This window comes from Podarcis raffonei, chromosome 5 (assembly GCF_027172205.1).
Source record: "Podarcis raffonei isolate rPodRaf1 chromosome 5, rPodRaf1.pri, whole genome shotgun sequence".
Lineage (NCBI taxonomy): Eukaryota > Metazoa > Chordata > Lepidosauria > Squamata > Lacertidae > Podarcis > Podarcis raffonei.
The window spans coordinates 74,291,517-74,316,619 of record NC_070606.1 but is presented as its reverse complement, the minus strand read 5'-3'; the positions used below and the strand labels follow the sequence as shown (position 1 = coordinate 74,316,619).

Sequence of the window (25,103 nt, the reverse complement as noted above, 5' to 3'; positions counted from 1 at the left end):
GTCACTAGCAGAATTTTTAGCACCTGTCTCTATAAAACTGCATTGCGTGGTAGAACTTGCTAATATTTGAAGTTTATTATGCAATAATATGCTAAATGCATCTTATGCTGTCACTTCCACTCTGATATTGTTGGGCAACTTACAGGCTACTTTTCTGCAGTTTGATTGTCATACTCCTAAGTTCATAGTCCTTTGTCATTTAACCTAAATCACGTTAATGACTAAATATGCTACTATGCTTAAGCATTTATTTTAAAGAAAAAATGTGGTGATCATGCATGCTGTCCATAAGTCTTAAAGATCTGATTGGGCATCAAATCAAGATTTCCTTTTGTTATCCAAGAATGCACAACACCCTCAATCAGTGAATCATCCTAGCAGATTTTTTAGACCAGACATTTTTTAGCAACTAAAGCCCATAAAAGTGCAAGTTGCTAGCTTTTACAACGGTTGGATTTGACATGGAGAAAAGATATAAGTTAATATGTACTATGGTTGGCTGTTCAGGTGTGTGCTTCTCTGACTGAGGCTCAAAACAGTTTGATGGATTTGGTTAAGAACTTCACTTAACCCAGATCCTGTCTTTGTAGTGAACTGCAAGAGTTGTCCAGCTGCAACTGGCAGCTAATTTGGAGTTTATAGCTCCTGAATGTGCAATATGGTGCAGAAAATAATTATATCCTGCTTTTTTAATACTTGTCACCTTAGCCCTGAGTTTACAGTGATATTTACCATATTTTTCGCCCTATAGGACGCACTTTTTCCCCTCCAAAAATGAAGGGGAAATGTGTGTGCGTCCTATGGGGTGAATGCAGGCTTTCACTGAAGCCTGGAGAGCGAAAGGGATCGGTGCGCACCAACTCCTCTCACTCTCCAGGCTTCAGGAAGCTATCTGCAAGCCTTGGGAGCCTGCGGGAGTTCCCGCCGGGCTCCCAAGGCTTGTGGACAGCAGCCTGCGGCCTGAAACCTGGGGAGCGCAGCGGAGCTCACCCTGGGCTTCGGGCAGCTCTCCGCAAGCCTTGGGAGCCCGGCGCGACTTCCTGCCGGGCTCCCAAGGCTTGCGGACAGCAGCCTGCAGCCCAGGGAGCGAAGCGGAGCGTGCCCCAGGCTTCGGGCAGCTCTCCACAAGCCTTGGGAGCCCGGCGCGACTTCCCGCCGGGCTCCCTAGGCTTGCAGATAGCAGCCTGTTCTGGGGGCTGGGGTCGGGGGAAGCTCGGGCTTCCCCCGCCCCAGCCCCGCGCCTGGGGGGGGAAAAATAATTTTTCCCCTTTATTTCCCCCCCCAAAAAAAACTAGGTGCGCCTTATGGGCCGGTGCGCCCTATAGGGCGAAAAATACAGTAGGTTGCCAAAACAAATAAAGGCATTCCTGTGTAGTAAATTGCAGAAAAGTTGAAATTATTTTTAATTTATATACAGATCAATGCCAAAATAGGCTTCTAAGTTGTTTACATGTAATCACACAGCATTAAAATAAAAACATCCATAATTAAAATACATAATAAAATAATCCCATTAAAACAGAAGGCCTGGGTCAAAATAGCAAGGAAATGCTGCTGTAAACAGGTGCAATTTCAAAATATACAGGATGCCAATACAGATGGGGTGTCTTGGTGTTTAGCAAGGTGTGTGTTCTGTAACACTAATACCACCATTGTAAAAGACCACCACCTCAAGCCAATAATCATGAGGCCATGTCAGAACTGAGTAAGTTTGGTTTGTTAATTGTTGTTCCCTTACTGGGCAGCAGAGGGGAAATAAGTCTTTCATGTTACATATTCAAAGTTTCTAGTTCTGCTGAAAGATACATCTTGCTTTCTTCATCATATAATTTTATACTAGTGACCTTGAATGCAAGTTTTAAAACCTAAAATGTTACATGATAACAGGAAACTTTGAAGGTAGCTGCAGCTATTTTGACTTTGAATAATACATATTCAACTGAAAATTTATTGGCATTGAACTATGAACTCTGGTACAGTATCAAAAGACTGCTATTTCTGGAGAGGAGGGAGAGGGTCTCATCCCTCCAGATATGCTGGGCTGAAGCACCTTGCATTAGTCAGCTTCATTGGAAGACCCTGTGTTCTAGTCTTATGTGATAAGGAGAAAAACTTCCCCATCCACTTTTTGCACACCATGCATAATCTTACATAATATGTCACCCCTGATATGTCAAAAATGGCACTCCTATATGCCATTTTTTTAACTAAAAAGGCCCAGACATTATTTATAGCAGTTCTTGATAGGGGTCTAGCTTCAGCCCTTGATCATCTTAGTTGCCCATTTCTAGTTCTACAATATTCTTTTTGAGGCATGCCACCCAGAACTGTACACAGTATTTCAAGTAGTTTGACAGCATAGATTAATATGAAATCATATGACATTGATAGACTTATTTTCAGTCATTTTCCTAGAGATCTGTAACATTGAATTTGCCTTTTCACAGATGTCACACGCTGGGCTGCCACATTAACTGATCTATCTACCACTAACACAACATGAGACACTCAGTACCATTTAATGGATAGCCCCAACACCCACTGGCGCTGTGGGTAAAACCTCAGCGCCTAGGGCTTGCCAATCGCATGGTCGGCGGTTCGAATCCCCGCGGTGGGGTGAGCTCCCGTCTTTCAGTCCCAGCTCCTGCCCACCTAGCAGTTGGAAAGCACCCTTAAGTGCAAGTAGATAAATAGGTACCGCTTTATAGCGGGAAGGTAAATGGCGTTTCTGTGCGCTGCGCTGGTGCCAGTTCGCCAGAGCAGCTTTGTCACGCTGACCACATGACCCGGAAGTGTCTCCAGACAGCGCTGGCCCCCGGCCTCTTAAGTGAGATGGGCGCACAACCCTAGAGCCGGACACGACTGGCCCGTACAGGCAGGGGTACCTTTACCTTTACTTTTACCCAACACCACTGCTGGATTTCCATCTTCATAACTCTTTTTTGTTTGCCTGGGAAACTGAAAGCCAAGACTACATTTTTTGTTGATGAGATACTCCACCCCCCCCCCCACTAGCTAGGTCTGCCCTATCTGGTGCGTCAATGTAGGACTGTAGGTTAGTTTCTATCTACTTTCCTAACTTGGAATTATTCTAAGACTCGGACTTCCATCCTCTGCTTCTGTTACCCTCTCCCCATTTTGTAAGCATAAAAACTCAAGATGTCCTTGTTGGGCTGTTTTGGTATATATTTTGCATCTGGAGAATCCTATTAGTACAAAAAAGCTGCTGCTTTATTGATGACTGTTCTGTTCGAGGAAACTAGTGCAGGGATAGGGGAGAGACCTGCAACATAATGTGTACAACTTTGTGACTCCTTTGCTTCTCTTTTATCTCAGTCCCTCACCAGTAGTTGTGGAGTCCTCCTCTTCTCCCTAGTGCAGTCATTTTTGAGGCCTGCAGCAAAATGTAAGGGGTGTTTCTACCCTTTTTGGGCACCAATAGTATGTTTCATTGAGTTACAGAGGACTTGTATACTTCTCCTCATGTGCCAGTTTCTCTCTTATTTTCATTTAAAATTATCATAGGCCAGCATGGGAGAAAGAGAGCTTGTAAGTGGCATGCTCCCAATCTTCTGAGCACAGTTAGAAGATTGGGGTGTTACATCTGCACTGGTTTTATAGTAAGCTGGCATTCCCTGGCTCAAAATGTTCAAAATGGTTTTGTCTACTTTTGTTCTGGTTTTTGGGTGAGCCCTTTCAAGCAATGACCCCTATAGTCTGCATTTTAAATTTTTTTACAGTAGATGGCAGTAGAGTAGAATTAAAAGATACCGCAACTAGAAACTAACCACTATTCTTGTATTCAAATAAAATACAAAATGTAGCGTTCTTAGTCTGTAGTCTATTGCTTGACACAGACTGTAGTGATGGTATAGTTAGTACTGTGATACCAAATATTTAATATTTCAATCAATAATTTTTGTCTTGAAATGGGAAAGCTTTGTGTGCTGTTTGCAGGCATGAACACTAGAATTTTTTATTAAAATATTATTAGCACTTCTGAGCCATGGTTTAAAGGGGCATGATTTGTGACAACAGCTGTATAGTATACCAGTGTAAGAGTGTGTTAATATGTTCATTTCTGAACTATTCATAGATGTGTGTCTGTAAGACCAGGGTGTGTACATTTGCAACTCTGCATGGTATTGTAGAGCTGCAGAAGTGGCTTCATAGTTGAAGCATGTTGTGTTTCAGCTTGAAAAGTTTAGCCATCTTAAAATCAAATGGACGTACTCCCTATTAGAATGACATTTGGCATGGAGGATCTGCCAAACTAACAATACTTAAGTGTAATCTTTGAAGGCTTGAGTTTTGCTGCTTAAAAAATTTGCTTTGAGTTATGATTACAACATTAGACCAGAATATATCTACTACTTTCATGGCATGGAAGTTAAGATGGGCACCATCTAAGTTTCATACTGTTTTGTGCATTAGTGAATTTGTTAAGCCTTGACTGTCTCAAACTGAAGCGCTTTTAGATCCTAGAATTCCAGTTTGTACAGGCCTATGTCAAGGTTAATAACTAAGTGGATGATACTCAGATGAGACCTAATGGCATATCGCTGAATATTGTTTATTTTTCATCTTTCAAGATTGCTGCTGAACTCTGGCCCCACAAAAACCTTTATGCTGCCAGTCCCCTGAATATGCTTCATATGGTTACTTGTAGTTTAGTTTATATGCATACCTAATTCTGTTACGTTTGAGGTTTTATATTCTTTGTTTTTCTCAGTTGAAAATATGTTGCCATACAGAATGATCTAATCTCCTTATCTTAAACCATCAGTATACATATTTCCCCCCCATAAATGCTGTGAATGCCACTCATGTGAAGGAACTCTACATTCTCAAATTTGGCTTGTTTAGACAATACTTTGCCTCCAGGAGGCAACCATTGTTTGAACAGGCTCACAAAGAAAAATCAGGTTATTACACAATTTTGTGTTTTCATCGTTAAGAAAAATTGCAAGGAAGTGAATTGTTATCTTTCCTGTCTTACCTAACCCTGCTTAGCTATTTCAGGCCAGGTGTGGAGGACCTGAACTCTGTACAGATTTTGAATTGAACATGTGTTGGGGTTAGGGCCTCATGGTAGGATTCTGCTCCACCACCTCCACATTCGATCTTGCTAAATTATTCCTTCTACTCAAGTAAAGCACTCTTCTACTAACAAATTTTTAAAATATATTTTTAATTCACTGTAAAGTGAATAAGAACTGCATTCTTAATATTTTTATTATAATCTTGGCAACATTTATTGTAACATTTACTCTTGGGAAGTAGAAAGATATTGTTACAACCCATATTATGGTTAAGAAGAATTCAGTTTCCCTAGTCAATAGGACAGAGCATCTTCTACTATCAGGGATTTGTGTGTGTTTTGATTGGCAGTTCAACAAAGAGAAGGTGGCCTCTCAATAGGACAGCATCTGGCTGACATCATGCTGACCTTGTTGCAAAAGTTTCTTAAGGGTGTAGCCAACACTGAAAAGTCATGCTGTGTTTATAGACCATTTGATATGGAATAGAAATGCATGGAAAATGTAGACTTCCTGTTTAAACTATGAAATGTCAGCAGTGCAGTGCAGCAGCTAACAGGACTAATGCAATTCTAGGTTGCATCAACAGACATATAGCATCCAGGTCATTGGAAGTAATGGTACCACTCTATATTCTTGAAATGTCAGTTTAGGAAGGATAATGACAAACTGGAACATGTCCAGGCGAGAGTGACAAAAGTGAAAGAGTTGGAGACCGTGTCCTGTGAGGAAACACTGAAAGGCGATACAATGACCATCTTCAAATATTTGAATGACTCACACATGCATGATATTGTAATTTGTTTTACAGAGGGCAGTACCCAAATCAATTGTATCAAAAGGATTTAAGCTAAAAATTAGGAGTAACTTCTTGCTGGTATGTTCTGTTTGACAGTGGAATATATTGCCTTGGAGAGGCTTTATTCCTGCAGCATGATTTTTCCAACTCTGATTCTAAATATTAGGAGTTTATCCCAACATCATTAATCCCTTAGCACAGTCCCAATTCTGAAAATTGTACACTTCCACACTTTCATTGTGTATTTTTGAGGATAGATACTGATACAGTGGGTACCTCAGGTTAAGAATATAATTCGTTCTGGAGGTCCGTTCTTAACCTGAAACTGTTCTTAACCTGAGGTACCACTTTAGCTAATGGGCCTTCTGCTGCCGCTGTGGCGCCAGAGCACGATTTCTGTTCTCATCCTGAAGCAAAGTTCTTAACCCAAGGTACTATTTCTGGGTTAGCAGAGTCTGTAACCTGAAGCGCCTGTAACCTGAGGTACCACTGTATTCGGTTTAAGCTCCATATAAGATGTATTTTACTGTTTCTGTGTTCAGGTTTACTTTGCAGAGTTTAATTTGTTCTTTCTCTAATTTCTATAGATTATAAGCACACCACAAAGACTGACCAATTCGGGAAGTGTTCTCATTGGGTGTCCCTACACCACAGCATCAGCCATGGTCACACAGATGCATATAGCTGAAGCCACTGGCTGGGTTCCAGGGTAAATAATCTGTTCTTGCATGTTCATTCTGAGTTCCATGTTTTCTTCATAAGTTAGGAATTCTACTTAATGCACTTTTTGACTTTTGTATGCAAACATGTAGCCGCTTGACTTTGGTCAAGGTTCATTAAATTACATAATTTATATATGGGATGATAGAAATAATGGAGACTATTTGCGCAATTAAAACAAGTCCTTACTCCTTCCTTAAATTTCTGTTGTATGTATAGCATCACACTTGCATATTAGAGAAGTATGCCAATCTGGAAGTAGGGCTAAGAAAAGGCTATTCTTTTAAAATCTAGTTTGCCAGTGTAAGTTCCATTGGTGAGCAACAAAATGGGCTGCTGTTGCATAGAGCTTTGCTCTTCATCAAGAAGTTAAGAGGTACTTTGGCCTTACTGTGCAGCTATTCTGAACAGTTTTGAAGCTGTGCTATTTTAAACATTTTAAATATTCAGTGTTCACTAGAATGGCAAAGATTTTGATTTCATGCTGATAATATATATAAAGAAATTGGAAGGGGTTAACACTTTGAATTTAGCAGCTGGGCTTGGTTTATTGTGAATTTTGCTGAGTTGCTTTATATCTATTTTCACTCTTTCTAGAAGCTTGTAAGATCTATATGGTGCTAGAGATAGTCTAAATTTTTGGTAACTAGAGATATGGTTGCTGTAACATCATCTGCTTTTGTTTGCCTAAGTTATCCAAGATCTCTTTAACTTGCAGGTATGGAATACAGGAATATTTTTTTTTAAAAAAACTATCCTTTAGGGCACTCATTATCTTTCACTTTCACTTCTCCCAGCTAGCTAAGAAGCAGAGTAAACAACTTCAGAAAGCTATCCACTACAACCCAAAGGTCTCACTCCTGGTCAGTCACTGCCACTTCAGACCCTATGAGCATATATGTGAAATTGATATTCTTTTTGCCCCTACATGCATCACTTTACACTTTCATACATTGAATTGCATTTGCCATTTTACTGCCCATTCAACTCAGTTTGAAGAGATCCTTCACAGCTCCTTTTTGTTATTGCCACCCGGAACAATTTCATATCATGAGCAAACTTGGCTGCCTCACTGCATACCCCCAACTAAATGATTTATGAACAAGTTAAAAAGGACAGGTCCCAATATTGATGCTTGAGGGACTCCACTTTCTACATCCCTTCATTGTGAGAACTGTCCATTTATTCCAACTTTGTTTCCTGTTTCTTAACCAGAGGACTTCTCTATTCCATGACTGGTGTGATCTTGCATCAAAAGCTTTTTAAAAGTCAAAATACATGTCAGCTGGATCACCTCTATCATATGCCTGTTGACACTCTTAAAAAAAATTACAGGTTAGAGAGACAGGACTTACCCTTATAGAAGCCCCACTGGTTCCACTATGCTTGGCAATTTTGTCTTTGACAATGCTTTTCTCTGGCTTTTTGTTAGCGGATCAGCAATTTCACATTTGAGTTCTTTAAGAACTCTTGGGTGGCAGCCATCCAGACCTGGCAACCTGTCATTTTTTAAAATTTTGTCAATAATACCTCAAACTTTGTCTTTTGTCTCCACTATTTGCCGCAGTTCCTCACACTGTGAAAGTTAATTTCAGCACAGGGATTTGCCCTATATCTTCCACTGTGAAGATAGATGCATATAATTCATTTATTCTCTCCACAATCTCCTTATCCTACTTCAATATACCTTTAACTCTATTGTCATCCAAAGGTCCAACTGCCTTCCTAGCTGGTCTCTTGATACTAATGTATTTAAATATTTCTTGGTTGGTGGTCTTCATGTTTTTAGCAATGTGCTCCTTAATTATCCTTTGGCATCCCTTACTGTCTGCTTGTATTTATTTTGCCAAAATGTGTGTTCCCGGTCATTTCCACATTTCAACAAGACTTGCATTTTCTAAAGGAAGTTTTCTTGTCTCTAATGGCTGCTTTTATGCTGCTTGTTAATGGCACAGGCACCCTATTAGCCCTGGTCATATCTTTTCTTGATCTGTGGTATCGATTTTGTGGTTTTAAACAACTTATAAGGATTTTGGAGAAATCCAACCCTTTTGACTTTCATTTTCAACTTAATAATCACGATAACAACAAATTTTCTATGCCACCTTTCATCCGAGGATCACAGAGTGGTATGCAATATGTATTTTTCTTTTTCTTTTTACCAATCCCCTCATTATCAAATGTGGCCATGTTGGATTTTCTTAGCAATTGTCCATTTACATATATATATTGAATAGGATAGCACTGTAATCACTGTTCCCAATTGCTTCAACAATATTTGCATTTATACTATCTTCACCCACAATGATTCGGTAGAGAAGCCTTCCTCTTTTGTGATTCCTAGCTTATCAAATTGTATGTCCTCTTCCACAGACAAACACCACCTCCCCCGGTGTGCCCTTTCCTTCCTCCTTATAGTGATTGTATCCAAATGTTTCTGTGAAATAATAATAATAATAATAATATATTTTTACCCCATCCATCTCTGGGCAGCTCCCAACAGAATATTTAAAACACGATAAAACATCAAACATTAAAGACTTCTCTAAACATAGTAAAATAGTAATCATGAGAAGGCCCATTTCTTTGTTGCCACACAGTTGAGTTCTCTAGCTTATGGCACAGCTAGCAGGGCCTCTTCTAAAGGTCTTAGTAATCGGATAGGTCTCTATATAAGAGGAAACGTTCTCTCAGGTAAATGGTTCCCAAGTTGCTTAAAGCTCCATACATTAATGACAGGTGCTTTAACCTGGCTTGGTAGCAAACTAGAGGCAGTGCAACCCCATCCAGAACAGGCTACCTAACTACCTAACGCCCATTTACCCACAGCGCCTTCCAGTCAAAGATGTGGGATGGTTTCTGATAGTTGGAGCCAGTCTCCTGCTACTGCTGCTCTATATATGAACTTCTTCCTTTGGGCTGGTTGTGGAGGATAAGCAAGCAGAGTGCATGTGTCTGCTTGTTTGAATAACTCCCTTGCTCTAGGGGCAGGACAAGGAAAGCATGTTGGGAGGAGAAGCACTGCCAAGACCCACCTTAGCTATATAGGCACTGCAAAGATGAAAACAGGAAAAGCAGCAGGAGAAACAGCTGCTAATGTGGTGCAGTCTGCCCAGGTCTTGAGCAGGCAACCAGCAGAGGAAAATGGTGCAATCTTCACCGCTCAGGCTTTTCTTGAGTTTTGTTTGAGGATCAACCACTTTCACAGTTCATTGCATGGACTGAGGACCTGGTTGTTTCATCTCATTATTTTTTTTAAATTGAGGCACTACTACATATAATCGGAATGCAACAAACACAATAAGAAACAGAAACGTTTATACAGTGGTACCTCTGGTTACGTACTTAATTCGTTCCGGAGGTCCGTTCTTAACCTCAAACTGTTCTTAACCTGAAGCACCACTTTAGCTAATGGGGCCCCCTCGCTGCTGCCACCGCGCGATTTCTATTCTCATCCTGAAGCAAAGTTCTTAACCCGAAGTACTATTTCTGGGTTAGCGGAGTCTGTAACCTGAAGCGTATGTAACCCGAGGTACCACTGTACGAGCATATAACAATGTGAATGAAATCACATATCCTCTTAAAAATTGGCTTTAAGAGAGAACTAGGGCAGAGAGTGTTATGACCAGTTTGAGAACTGATGTGGCCAGTTTGTTGCTGTCCAGGTCCCTACAAGATTCTGCAAAAGTCAGAGAAGGGCAAGAGCTGTTCTAGAGCTACTCCAGGCACCAGCACCACAAAAGGGAGCAGAAATAATTCTCCAGCTGTTTTATCATCCAGTTCTTCTACCAGGGTTCCTTTCTTAGGAACTCTTGGGACTATCAAAATTTCTCTTCCATTGGCCTTCTTCCCAAGGGAGATGTTATTGCCCATTTTTCTAATGAGATGCTCATTTAGTATGTCCAGGAAGGCCTGCTGATCAGCCCCCGTTCCCCAGCAAGGTTTCAGGTTCCTCAGCTAGAGCTCAGGAAGGTGATCAGGGAATGAAGTTGAACAGAAACAATATTTCTCATCCCAGCAAAACTCTTACAACTGAATCTCACCCATTGGTTTTATTTCTAGAAATTCATCTAAATAAAATAACTGTTTAACCAAGGAATCACTTAGTGGTGTACACTGAATAATTTAAAACAAACAATGTACAAATAAATTCCAATTTATTTAAGTTTTAATTGGATTTAGGTTTAGTCAAGTTGCATTCCCCTAGGGGCAATTACAACTATTACAAATTATGCTCAATATATTTGACTAGCTTTAAAAATGAATAAAACAAGTACTTAAAATATTTAGAATAGGTATAACTTGTGCTATGAAACATTAGTACAGCCTAAAATCCATATTTTGATATGTGCTGTTTTTTAATGTTTACAGGGATAGAAAACGAACTCGAGACTTTATGGAATCAGATTTTTTGGAAAGGTTTGTATCACTGCTGCATCCTGAATATACTGACTTTTTTTTAAAATAATATTTATTACTTTTAAAGATTACAGAAAAGGAAAAGAAAAAGAAAAGAGACAAGAGAGGAAAAACAAAAAAAGAAGAAACAATACAATACAATATATAAGCAATACAAAACACAACCTAAACACATTAAACTAAACTAAACAAAACCCTAACCCTAAACAAAACAATAACCATTTAAAAACATACATCACACCTTTTCCATACTCTATCTTTCATTCCCTTGTTTCCTCGACTTCCTCTCACCTCCCTTTTTGTATTCCACTTCTATTAATTGTTTCAGCAAATCCTTTCCATCTTTCTCTATTTTCTGTCATATTATAAATATCTTAACATATTTTTTATCATTAAAACTAAGATACTTATATATGCTTAACTCCTTATAACATTTCTGCTAAGGCCATAAAATTTCTTTCCACCATTTTTCTATCATTCATTAATTTTACAGTATTTCTATATATAAACTTTAAATTCTCTAATCTTCTTCCACCATCTCCTCTCCCTGGTTTTGGATTCTGCCAGTCCTTTCCGTCAATTCCATATAGTCCATCAACCTGGAGATCTTATGTCCGAGGCTCTTAACTCTTTTCCAGGTCCCTTCTGCAGGTCGTCTTCATATTCTTTAATGCCAAAGAGCAAATCTCAAGAAGACTCCAACCTAACAATGCTTTTATTCCTTCCGGACAGGTCAGCCAAATTTCCATAGTTGAAGCTGAGGTCTGTAAGATGTTTCATGACATGTTTCAAAATTCCTCCAAATCCAAAGGCCCTCAGAACTCCAATCTCCTCTAGACCCAAGTCCATGTCCCAAAAGTCAGTTAATCCCTGCATAGAAGGATCTTTCCAACTTGCCTTCTTCCGTCCAAGCCAGGATCCAATCTTCAAAATCTGGCTTTTTCTAGATTCAGTCATAGAAGGCCTCAATTTGTAATCCTCAATTTGCTTCTGTAAGACTGAGGATCCCACTTGTATTACTTTAGGCTCAACAACCACAGCTTTCTCTTTCTCCTCCACAATCTGTCCTGCCAAAGTAGATTCTTGTACCAAGTCCTGAATTATTTCTGTGTTGGTGCTCACTTTTTGACTCCAATTAGTCACTTTTTGGTCCAAATTGTCAATTTTAAAAGACATGTCATCTGTCTTCTTATGAAGCTGTTCCAGCGAGTAGCTTATCTTACATAATACCATCACAATGGCTTCTCCTGTCAACATTTTGAATGGTCCAAGGTAAATCTCTGGTTCTCACAATTGCTTATCTTGCAGCTGGCGATTCCCCAGTTGCACTCCTGTGACAGTTTCAAAGACTCCCTCTAGAGGGAAACAGTCTCCACTTGTATCAATCCTTTCGAGCACAATTCAAGCCATAAAAATAGTTTCAATTTCCAGTTACTTTTCCTCCTTTTCAAACGCAGAAGAGGACAATGGAAACAGTATCTTTCTCTTATATAACTAGCTGTCAAAAATGTTCTGTTCGCAGTCAATGAACTCTCCCAAAACTTCACTTTTTCTGGCAGCCCTTTTCCAGGTTCGGAGCAGTGATAATTTGATTTTTCACTCTCTCCTGCAGGCTCGCTAAGTCCAAAATTTCCCCCCTCTTCTCCTGCTTCCAAGGGGGGTTTTGTAGTTTTAACCGATGAAAATTTAATCCTTTGCCAAAAGCTTTCAAAGACTTTAGCTTATAACGTCTTTGCTTCACTCTATTTACAAAAGGGGAAGGTGGACTTCCTGTTTAAGACCTTCCCCGTTTCGGTGCCAAATTAAGGTATTTAAAGATCCAATTTTCCGTTCTACTCACGGGTAGTTGTTTAAAATCCAATTGTCCACAGGAAAAAGTCAGCGCTTTCCGGCAACAGCAATCTGGCTTCACTCCGTGAAAGATGCAGTCAATTCGAAGCACCGCGCCACTCACCCCACATCGCTCCGGATCCCCAAAACAGGGTTTCCCCGCGAGTAGGGGAGGCGCAGAAGGTGCCAGCCGAATCCCAAGTTCACAAGCTTCTCCCGCTTGTGATTTCAGAGGGTCTCCGCCTTCGCCGTGGTGATCAGACCCTGCCTTCCACGGAGCAAGTTCCTCCCGATCGGAGGAGCTCCGCCATTGCTGGAGGCGCCAACCCGGAAGTCTGAATATGCTGACTTTTGAACTTGTTAGCAAGATTTCGTTTTTAATTGTTGGTGTCTTTCCATCTTCCTGAAATAGTTCAGTTTACTGTAATAGAACAAATAATATTGTCCTTTGTTGTGCTTGCACACCTATTCTAACAGATTGTCTGGCTCAAACTAATAACTGTCCGGTTGTTTATGTAACTTGCAAAATATTTGGAAATGCAGCTTTGTAGAGGTGATAAGATCTATCATTGACTTCTGGTGAGAAAAATCTAGTTAAATCGCCATGTGCTTTTCTGCAGGCACAATTCTGGGAAACTTACTTCAGCGCTTTATCAATCACTACAGGGCTACACTTGTAAGATTTTATAGCAACTGAATTTTACTACTTGTATATAGAAAGCGAAAGTGAAGTTAGTGACGGTAAAAAAAATATGTTAGAGTCATAGTAGAGCATATGCTTTTCATGTCAAAAGGTCTCAGGTTCAGTTCCCACCATCTCTACCAGCAAGTCTACCAAACTTCTGCCTGAGCCCATGTGACTATATGGAAACTTCATATGCAGGGGCAGTATTCCACTGAATACTGGCTACTGGGGGGGGGCTGGACAGTAGTGGTAGGCTACTGAGCTCATGCTCTGCTTGTGGGCTTCACAGTCTAGCTAGTTACTAACAGGAGCAAAGTACTGAACTATATGTACTTTTGATCAGACCCCACAAGGTTTTCTTTGCCACTGCAAGTAAAAAAATGGCAAATACACCATTTGATTCTATTATATGTGAGTTGTAAGCAAGTATACCATTTTAGAATTTCCAGAAAACATAGAATCATATCCCCAGAAGAAAAACATTATGAGCTTGAAATGCATTGGAGCAAATTATTTCATTTGCTACTGGTTTTTTGGTTTGAAAATGATTACATTTTAGAGTAGGTTCTTCTGCACTTCCAAAATTCTAGTAAACTAGCTAGATGGTTTAATGTACTGTATAATCTTTGCAAAGAACACATTCATAATGTAAGCACAAAGCAGTATCTTGCAAGAAGGAGAATGAAATTAAAATTTCATGGCATTTTTATTCTAACATTATAAATTATTTATCATATTCTCCCAAATAAACATTTTTTTTTTCAGATACTGCACCTTCCAGCAAACAGGTAGTGCTTAGCATGAAAAATCTGTGATTGGTCTTTGTTGTCAAACTTAAGATTTGAATTTTTCTTCATCACAGTAAAAGAAGCAGAAAGGGAGATAAAAACGGAAAGGGTTTGAGACATTTTTCAATGAAAGTATGTGAAAAGGTCCAGCATAAAGGAACAACATCTTATAATGAAGTTGCAGATGAGCTGGTATCGGATTTTACAAACTCTAATGGCCACTTAGCTACAGATTCAGTAAGTAGAAAGTAACATTCATACACATCTAATATTTTTCAACCCACATGTTCCTCTAAAATCAAATTAAAATATTATGTGTAAACTATTAAGGGCTTGAGACCAATGCTCTTTCCACCCCACCCTCAATTTTCTTCCCTACCCCACTTTTGCTGAAACACTTACCAATCTATGCCTCAGCTATTTTCAGTCATAGATTGACATAATAAACTTGTACAGTCTGTCCGGCTTCAGTTTCCTTTAGAGCTGTCTCTCTGTCTCTCTCTGACTCAATTGCTGTCAACATTCTGTAAGCCCTGGGACCTCACATGTGCTTGTTAGCCCATTTTCAGCTTTTAAATCCCTGCTCTCTCTCCTACACCTGCCCCATGAATTTACAAACTTGTATACTTTTGCAGATCTTGTTACTCTTCGAAGTAGATGGGAACCATTCCCTTATTTTGGAGCAGTCCTATTTTAGCTTTAGACTTATAGGCACTCAGCTGCCTCAGTTTGCTATAAGAGTGATGTTTTTGCTAAGATGCAGACATCACCTTCAATGAAGGACTGAAATGGGTAGATCACTTTTCAGCACTATAAAACATTTTTTGCAGGCTGCTGTTGTGAAATCTTACCATTAGGAAATTGCAATTGTGAAATCTCATGGTCCAAGGGGCGAGTAGAGGAGCGCTCCCCTCGCCATCCATGATTGCCCTGCCAGGTTCAAGCAGCAGAGTGGCTGCAGCTCTGCAACACCTGTGAGCCGGAGGAGACATGATTGTACGGGGAGTGATGATGCAGGTGGCAGTGAGGTGGCAGGAGATGTAGCCACCCTTTGGAATCTTCTGCTGCCAGCAGCGCTTACTCTGAGCCCAAATTAGAAAAGTATGAGCAGGAGGCAGATATAGAAAGGGGAAGAATGCAGCAGTCACAGAGCTTGGACGTATTTAAACTGCTTTAATATTCAGCATCAGTTGACATGTGTTAGCTTTCTCAATTTTTCATGGTGTAGTCTAGCAATCTATAGATTAAAACATATGTTGTATTGCCCTTTCAGTCTGTTCAAATGTTGCCATATGTTTTTAATAAAAAATACATGCTTATAACATGTGGCATTTTCAAAGATTCAGTACTCTAATGATTCTGTAATCAAACTTGCAAATGTTGTTCTCACGGCTAATTAGGTAATAAATTGGACCTCTCTTGGCCCCTGTTCAAGCTTTGGATATCATCAAGGCAACTTTTTGCATGATATTTTTCCTACGTAGTTGTAGGGAGAAATATACAAATTTTGTATACTTTGTCAATTATGCAGTTACTTCTGAGCATGTAAATACTTAGAGACAATGTTCACATTAATTTATATATGCCTTTTCCACATTCCTGTGGAAGAATATGAGATGTGTATGTGATTGGGAAGGAGAACCACCACTGGTTTGATATTGTATATGTCTTGGTTTTCTACAATCTTGGTCCGTAAATATTAGTTATAGTGTTCACATTAATGTCCTGCCTGCAGTGAAACCTTTATATGCATTTTAAAATGATTTAATACTGTTTTTCATACCTGTAGTGAGCTGATGATATATTTAACAGTAGTGCATTTTAAACAGGTTTATGATCAGAAGAATATTAGGCGGAGAGTTTATGATGCCCTCAATGTATTGATGGCGATGAACATTATTTCAAAGGAGAAAAAAGAAATCAAATGGATAGGTCTTCCTACAAACTCAGCTCAAGAATGTCAAAACCTTGAGGTGAGTGAGGGGTGGAAAATTTATATTGGCTAACATTGTATTTTCTGTGTATAAAATGGAGACGCATGAATTCTACTTTAAGTAGAGTGGTTCTATATAAATTATGAGTGTGAGTGCTATCTGTGTGGGCCCCACACCAACAAAAAAAAAATAGAAGTTTTATTAATCTTTACATACTGTTTTTATAGATGTATAATAAAATCTTAGTCTTAAGAAATAGACTGTAAACTGTTCTGGAGTATTAATTTTAGGGCAGCTTTAAAAGGAAACTAAACAATAAACAGTAACTTCAAAATATAATAGTTTTTATACCTAAGTCCCAATCAGAATTGCAGTGTTCTGGTTAGCTGCCCCATGTTAAAGCATTGTCTCATTTTTAACTTAAACTTTGCTGACTTCCCTACTTGACTGATGCAGCACAAAAGGTTCTGATGGCATCTGAAGTGGATCTGACGATTTTACAATATATGTCCTATATGCTGCGATTCAGGTTCCCTAAAACAATCACGAAGCAGTTTCACCTTGGCCCAGAGGAAAAGACACTTCTGTGTATTTATCTACTGTTTTGTATCTTTCTTTTCATATTCGTATTTAAGATAGAGAAACAACGGCGTATAGAACGTATAAAACAGAAGAGAGCTCAGCTGCAAGAACTTATACTTCAGGTATATTTTTCAAATGTATGATATCACTTAAATCCATTGGGGGGATGTTCAGCTAACTCACAGTAGGCTTGTTGAAATTAATGGACCTAACTTAGTCATGTTCATTAAATTCAGTCAGTCTACTCTGAGTAAAACTTTGTTGAATGCACTGCATGTTGTTTACTAATGTTAAGTGGTGTGGTTTTAAAATATACATATATATATAAATAAGCATTCTTAAAGTAGCAGAGTGCATACTTCAATGTTTCCTTCAGCTGTAAACTAAAATAAGTTTGCCTTTTGAAAAGCAGCCTGTCTCCTAATACAGCAAATAAATGTTCAAAGGAATCTGTGACAAACCAGTATGAACACAGAAGTCATTCCCTGTCTAGCATCACAGAAAATCAGTGACATTTTCTGATTTAACCTACATTTGTTTATCAAAATCTGCAGTAATACTAAAATTTAAGCTTCTCAATGCTTCATCTAATACTAAAACAGTTCTCATTTTCTGACACAATAATCTAGGACAGGTTTTGTTATGTGTTTTAAAATTTGATAATTTTCATCTCCTTCTACAGCAAATTGCTTTCAAAAATTTGGTACAAAGAAATCAACAAAACGAACAACAGACTCAGGGTGCTCCAGCTTTAAATTCTACAATACAACTGCCTTTTCTAGTAATAAACACAAGCAAAAGTACCGTCATAGATTGCAGCATCTCTCCTGACAAGTGAGTGTGATATGAAAGTACATGCTGTAGTGTTGAGTGCTTTGTAGTAAGCCTAAGAAACGTTTTTTCTAAATAAATAAAAAAATCAATTTGCCATCAGATTTTACCCATTTCTCTCCCAATTCATGTTGAATTTTTTACGTTTGGTCCGCCTGATGAGGAAGACCTCTGTGTTGAAACGCTTTTGATATTGAATAGGATTTGACCTGCTAAGATGTTATCAGTATATTGGTATTTGTGATTATTTTTGAAATAAAGATTTTTAATTTTTTAAAAATAGTACATTTTCCCCTTTCACTTTGTTTTTGGCTGTTGGTCATTCTGGCCAGAAGGCACCACCACACTTACTGTGGTAAGCAGAATTGTTGACGCCTGGTTTTATATTCAAATTTGTGTTATAAAAACTTTCATAATAAAGCTGGCTAACAACAAAATATCTTGTTTCTGGAACAGCTTCTCTAATAGCAATTATAAGCTATCCTATAAGTTATTTTTACCAATTTTAGACGGCTAAAGGACCTAAGTAGGGATGAAATAAACTTAAAATGCATTTGGTGGGCAGGAAGGGGGGCACTGAATTTGAGTGAGGAGTCTGTAGATGACCTTTAAAATCCATTTGGTTTAGTACAATAAAAGATTTTGGCTTAAGCAAGATTTCCCCTCAACTTTGAATCTGTTTAATGAGGGGGAAAAGTTTATGGACTCCTATTGCCTCACATGGAAAAAGTGTTTTTAATTGGGGAAATATAATAATTTGTACCCTGCTGAGATGGCAGTTGACCAGATGCAATCAGAAGCACTTTCTGTACCTAGTTATGTTTTAAATATAGCTTTGACTCATGAAGTAATCCTGCAAGTGTAATTGTATTTGGGCACTTATTAACATATAATTTAGAAAATGCATCTAAGCTGTACTAGGAAATCTCACTCATTTTTCCCCTCTTACAGATTTGAATACCTTTTTAATTTTGATAGCACTTTTGAGATCCATGATGACACTGAAGTATTAAAGCGAATGGGAATGTCACTTGGCCTAGAGACAGGCAAATGCTCATCGGCAGACCTAAGAGCTGCTAAATCACTAGTGCCTAAAGCTTTAGAAAGCTATGTCACAGGTAAGGCTGTGGTTTTTGCATGTTGCTGATTAAATGCAAATCCTCACCATCGTGAAGAATTTCTAATGATGTCAGACTGCATGAGGATGGCAATACTGAGTGATTTATGAAAGTTGGCAGTATTGTACAAACTAAATCACAGGTTTAAAGGTAGTCATCTGCAACTAGAGATTCCAGAACTTGTAAATAAACCAAAGTGCTTGAATGGTGTACTATTCAAAGTAGTGCCATTAATAATTCCTGCTGTCACCCTGCTATTTAAAACTAAGGGAGTGTCTACATATTTTTAAAGTCCGGTGAAAATGTATGCTGCACAGTTTCAGTAAAGGTATCTAGCAAATGTATTGACTATCAAGGGGCTGATTCTGGCTACAGAATCTCTCTTAGTGGAACAATATTTGAAGTGGCTTGCTACACACAGTCACAAAATAGATAAGCTAAAAAACCACTTCAAACCATTTGTGACATAGGTAGAGCAGATTATGTTATACTTTAAACCAGCCTTCTCCAATCTGATGCCCTCAAGATACTGTTGAACTACAATTTTCACTGCCCCAGACTATTTGCTTTGCTAAGGGGCAGCAGGCACACCAAATAAGGAATATTATTGTGGTCACCAAGCCTTCTTTAAACACAAAATAGGTTGTTGCCAAAAAGGTGCCTGGTGCTCATCACCCTGAAAGTGACAGACTTTCCTTCTTTGAAAGGAGGACTGTAGAGCACAGAGGGAGTAATGTGAGTATATGTGAGCTACTCTTGGAAGCTGCTCTCCTCCCCCTGCATGCTGTTCTGGGGTTTTCCTCGAAACCCCCCTAAGCCGAATTTTGCTGCTTGTTGAGAGGAGAGTGGAAGAAAACCCCATTGTGCAAGTGGCTTCCACTGATGAGATTGGCTAGGTGAATCCCAACCCATTGTGTCCCCAGAGAAATTTTCCTTGTTTAGTGAATATAACCACCTTTTTTTAAACTAACACATGCATAATTTTTTAGAGTAACACAAAACATATTTTAAAGCCGCAAATCTTGTGTTTTGTCTTTGTATTCAATGATAGTTTCAATATTTCTTAGGCCTTCTGATTGTCCTTATGAACCAGGAGCAATATGGGGATTTTTTTATCGTTCCCTATGCAAACTTCTATTTCAAAGGATTCCTATCTGTTCTCTTAATCATAACATAATTACGCAATGTAAAGTTGTGGCTAGATCTGTCTAATCTGCATAGTTACAGAAATCAGAGGCCTGTACAAACAAAGTAGCTGATTTAAATATGTGTTGTACAAATTTTCAGGGAGAGGATTGCAAAACAGCCTCTACTTGTTTCGTTAAACATAATCCTTTTTTTTAAGGACTGCAAGGTAGTAAAATGTTTAAAATAAGCATTTGCGTTCATATTCTTATGGCTCATTAATAACAAAAAATGGTGTTGTGTGCATTCCTCTTTAAAAGTTATTCGCTAATGATATCCTGTTCTTGATGTTCTGAGCCTCTAGGTCTTGCATCTTTGAACATAGATAGAGAAGCAAGCTTCCAACTTTGATCACACCTAAACAGGATTTCCAGTATCCCAAATGGCAACTTTATTCTGACAGTCAATGAGCTATTGTATTGTTTAAACTAAAGCACCAAATTGAACATGGAAAAATTGGATGTTGTAGAGTTTGCTTATACCAAAATCCCATAAGTAGAGCAGTAATATTGCAATGATTTCATTATCTAGATCTCTATATTCAAGGGTATAAATACTTCAATTGAGCACTTTTATTTCCTCAGGATGCTGAATAAACTTGAGATGTTGAATGTTGGATAGTTGAACTTGCCTCTATTGTATTTCTCCTATCTTCACTGTACTATCTAGAAAGGGTTAATGAGTGAACAAGCTAAGATAATCTCTTAGTTCCATCTGTCTGAATGTATAGAGGGCCTTGTCTTGCTTTAAAATTTCCTGAGCTAAAAATAATGCCAGCTTTAATTTACCACTGGTACCATTTTACCAGTGTACCTGAAAGATTAACTTGCCCTCTTGTTGGAACAGCCAAAGTACACTAGACCCATGCAAATAGTCCATTGTGCTGGCACTTCAAAGACTCTCCAGATAATTTGCTACACTAGATCTATGATGTCATTTTGCATTTAAAGGGATTTTCCTTAGATAATTAGGGGAGGCATTAACTCAAATAGTCACCCAGCTTATTGTATTTTTAAGTTGATCAGTCAACATTTTGTTCTCTAAAATGCTCTGAATGATTCAGCCTTTTCAGGTTGAAGTTTGTTTTACCATGCAAGAACTATAAATCTAGAAAGCTAACTTGCATATATTTTTGATAGGCTTAAAGATACATCCCCCAAAAAAATGCCTAGCATGTGGGACACACCACTAATATGATAACATGGGAAACAGAACAGAAAGCCAGGGGGAAATAGGGGTGCAATAAACTCAGATCATCAAACTCCTGTTTGCAAGATTCAGGCATTCCTACTTGGCCATAACAGAGAGAAGCTGGTGCCAATTCTTAATAGAAATAGACCACAAAATAACAACTAGCTTTTTATATAACGTATAGCTAATTACTTACTTTACCCCCTCAAATACTGTTTTTCTGAGACATTTTAATACATATTGCCCTTGTGTTTATATATGTGTTTCGTACTGGTAACATACCAAGTACTTTACAGAAAATAGACATGTATGTCTCTGCTCCCATTGCCAGTCCCTAAACTCTCTCACACAACATGAGAAAGGGATTAGATGGTGCTAGGGAAGAGACTGAGCCACATGTATCCCTTCAACTTCAAAAGGCTTGGTGGAATCAGTTCAATGACTGCAGAATAGACTAAAAGGTGAAATTTTCAGGATTCCAGACATGTAGCTTGGTGCATGGGCATGCCTCAAGAGAATAAAAAAGTATGTTCCTGTACAGGAAAAGTATTGGCCATTTGTTGTTGCATGTTTACTCCACATACATGTTATGTGTTGAGTTGTAATTGACTAAATGCTTTCTTTTAGATATGTCTACAGGAATTTACTGCTTGAACCAGGGGCTAGTTTTAAATTCAGCTCAAGCAGGTTCTGCTTTGGCCACAGCTGGGAATACTGCTCTTTTTAAGTCAAGGTAAGTAAGCGGGATGCATGTGGCGCTGTGGTCTGAACCACAGAGCCTAGGGCTTGCCGATCAGAAAGTCGGCGGTTCAAATCCCTGTGACGGGGTGAGCTCCCATTGCTCGGTCCCTGCTCCTGCCAACCTAGCACTTCGAAAGCACGTCAAAGTGCAAGTAGATAAATAGGTACCACTCTGGCAGGAAGGTAAACGTCGTTTCCGTGCACTGCTCTGGTTCGCCAGAAGTGGCTTAGTCATGCTGGCCACATGACCCGGAAGCTGTACGCCGGCTCCCTTGGCCAGTAAAGCAAGATGAGCGCCGCAACCCCAGAGTCGTCTGCAACTGGACATAACTGTCAGGGGTCCTTTTACCTTTTACCTAAGTAAATGTTGAATGGACGGCTTCTTTTTATGTTATTAAGAAACTACAATTGCCTTCTGGGAAAAGTGAGCCCTGAGCCTTTATTTCTTGTTAAATTCTCCCAAGCAGACACCCTGATTTTTGTTACATCTCTGTTGATCACCTTTTGCTATATACATTTCTGAAGTAATCGCTGAACTGTGATTGGGGTTTAAGATTAATGTGTTCATGGGTTTAAGATTAAGTAGGGTTCTAGATTAGGATGACTGGAGAAAGTGAAATTACTTATTTAAAGCCACAGATCCTATTTTATGAAGGATTTGCTCACATATGCATGGACATCACTTTCTCTTTGGTTGATTTACTCATGATTTGATAGCTTTTATTAGACCAATCAAAATACCACAAAACAGTGCACAAGCTTTCTAATTCTCTAGAACTCTTTATCAGGCTGCATGGTAAACAGACCTGAAGGAGTGGGAGGGATCTTGGCCAATGCAACACTGAGTATGCATCTGGTGAGGAGAGTATTATGCCAGAATTTGGAAGGAGGTAGCCTGTGTTCATATGAGGCCCTTTATATGCTGTTGACTTCAGATTGCAGCAAGGCCTGCTGGCAACAAGAATTAACAATGGCACAACATTAGATTAAGTTTAGCATACTAGTATTCTGTTTGAAAGTTCTGTCTGTAGAAACTAAAAAAATCCATAATGTCTTAATCACACATGCAACACTGAGATTGATTCTAATGTTGAGATGCATACCTGCATGTGTTAACCAAACCTGCAACAGTACAGCTTAGTAGAATGCAGTTTTAAGTATCAAGTTGTTAAATAGGAGGCAGTTCTCTCAAGCAGATTTTTTTGCTTCTTTAATAGTGGAAATCCAGGGTTGTGTCTAGATTCTGAAGTGGCCTTAGCAACAGGCCAGCTGCTGGCTCCCAGCAGCCAACAGTCCAGCAGTGCAACATCACACTACTCAGAGTCACGTGGTGAAACCCCCTGTTCCTTCAATGACGAGGATGAGGATGAAGATGACTCTTCTTCACCAGAATAAAGGCACACTAGTCATTTGAAATACCCCTCTTGTGCGCTTAACTCTCTTTACATAGTTTTCTTCCACGTTTTGCCTCTTTACCCTGTGCAATTTTGTTGAAATTTTGGGAAAGTGTCATCGAGACAGGAAGCTGCTTATAACAAGGCACAGTACATTGTACTACTACGGAACAAGAAGAGAGGATGACTCAGTGCTCATACCTATGCACATCGGAGAGAATGTGGAGCCCTTCAAACAAGCAAATGACCTCTGGTGTGACAGTGCTCTCTTTCATTGGTACCCAAATCTCATCCACAGAGGCAGAATGGATTTCTTCTCCCTGCAACATGTTAATTCCATACTTAAGCAGCACTACAGTGACAGACTGCCTGCACTTCCTTTTGGGACACATTTACCCTAGGCCACTTCTCATGCATGGGTTGTTCCTCTTCTGTATGCGTGGAGGGTCAGCTCCTGTGTTTTATGTATTTGTGTTTGTAGTCCTCACTGCCAGAAAGAAGTTGGAAGTGGTCCTAGTAGCTTGGTTGCATAGGGGCCTCCTGGATCCATGGTGGACTCCTCTGTAAACTGCCAGGCAACTTGAGGACCCTCATTAAAGTTTGTGACGGGTAAGAGTGGGATGCCCTTTCCCAATAAGCTTTGAAAGGCACATGGTTAGTGTGCAACTCCACATCTCCCCTTCTGTGCCCATATACCGAATAATTGAATTGGCCCACATTAATTTCCCCTTCACTATTAGGGGAAAGAACACCTTTCAGAAAGGTGAGAGTGGACAATGCACAATTTTTCTTTTTATATCATCATCTGTTGCCTGCTTCTTTTCCCTTACATCACATAAGATGCTAATTAACTCCTCTGCCCAATTATCATTTTTTTTTCTACAGAAGAACACAGATATTTAAAGCCACCGTGCCTCATAAGACTATGTGATAGGGAAGCTATTGATGTTTTATTCCGGTTGGATAGCTGTGTGAAGAAGTGGTATACGTTCACAAAGAGACATGTGTTTTCAGCTTGAAATCCTCTGTTTTAACTATTCCAGATTTAGTATTTCATTAGATTATCATTTTCCCCTTCTACTGTCCATTAAGCAGTGAGACAATGCTCACAGCACATCCTGTGCAGCTGCTGTTTTAATTTAGAAATGAAGAAACTGTATTGAAGGAATTTTTAAATTTTTAAAAGATGACAGTACAAAATACTAAGATTTTAACTGATATGTGACGTTCCCTCACACTTTTTAATGGATAAAGGAAGGTTAAATTATAGCAAAGCTTTCCCCCATAGAATCTTAAATTACAGTCCTATGGAATCCAAGCAATTTAGCTGACAAATGTGTTATGAAATCATAATAAACTTGCTTTCTAAATGTCTACTAGACCAATGAAATATTATAAATTATTTAAATAAAATACAGCTCTCTTTAGAGAACTAAAAAATGAATTTTTTTGAAGAAACTATTTTGATCTCAGGTTTTAAAATAATCTATGAAGCCATAATCTTTGCTGCAGATCATACAGTGCTGATAGGGAAATAAGAAACTGGTATCTTCAAGTGTAACAATGGATGTGAATATATGAATACAGTAATCTAAATAGGCTTTTTACTTGGATTTTGTGTGTGTGTTAAATGAGGCAGCTTCAGCTGAAAGTACTATGATCTAATTTTGGGGAAATTATAAAGAATGTTTTAGAGAAGGTATATACTAGGTTTTTTCACCCCAGACTGTTTTTTTTTGCATATGAGTATTAACATCCAAAAGAAAAGCTCCATTTTTAGTCTTTAGGGGTACATTGCCATCTGGGAGGTAGCAGAAGCATGTTCCAATTTTTAAAATTTGGCAAAC

The 25,103-nt window shown here is 38.9% G+C and overlaps 1 protein-coding gene across 8 annotated transcripts in view; it reads left to right on the top strand.

Annotated features, from left to right (window-relative positions):
- The window catches only part of TFDP2 (transcription factor Dp-2), a 36,193-nt gene extending 11,337 nt beyond the window's left edge, over positions 1–24,856 (top strand). For all 8 annotated transcript variants that reach the window (XM_053390161.1, XM_053390168.1, XM_053390169.1 and 5 more), the window contains 9 exons: positions 6,426–6,547; positions 10,930–10,977; positions 14,355–14,517; positions 16,110–16,253; positions 16,850–16,918; positions 17,479–17,630; positions 18,579–18,745; positions 21,749–21,854; positions 23,080–24,856. In XM_053390161.1, the coding sequence (XP_053246136.1) occupies positions 6,426–6,547; positions 10,930–10,977; positions 14,355–14,517; positions 16,110–16,253; positions 16,850–16,918; positions 17,479–17,630; positions 18,579–18,745; positions 21,749–21,854; positions 23,080–23,257 (1,149 nt within the window). In that variant the 3' untranslated portion in view covers positions 23,258–24,856. The remainder of the gene's footprint in view (positions 1–6,425; positions 6,548–10,929; positions 10,978–14,354; positions 14,518–16,109; positions 16,254–16,849; positions 16,919–17,478; positions 17,631–18,578; positions 18,746–21,748; positions 21,855–23,079) is intronic.
- The last annotated feature ends 247 nt before the right edge of the window (positions 24,857–25,103 follow it).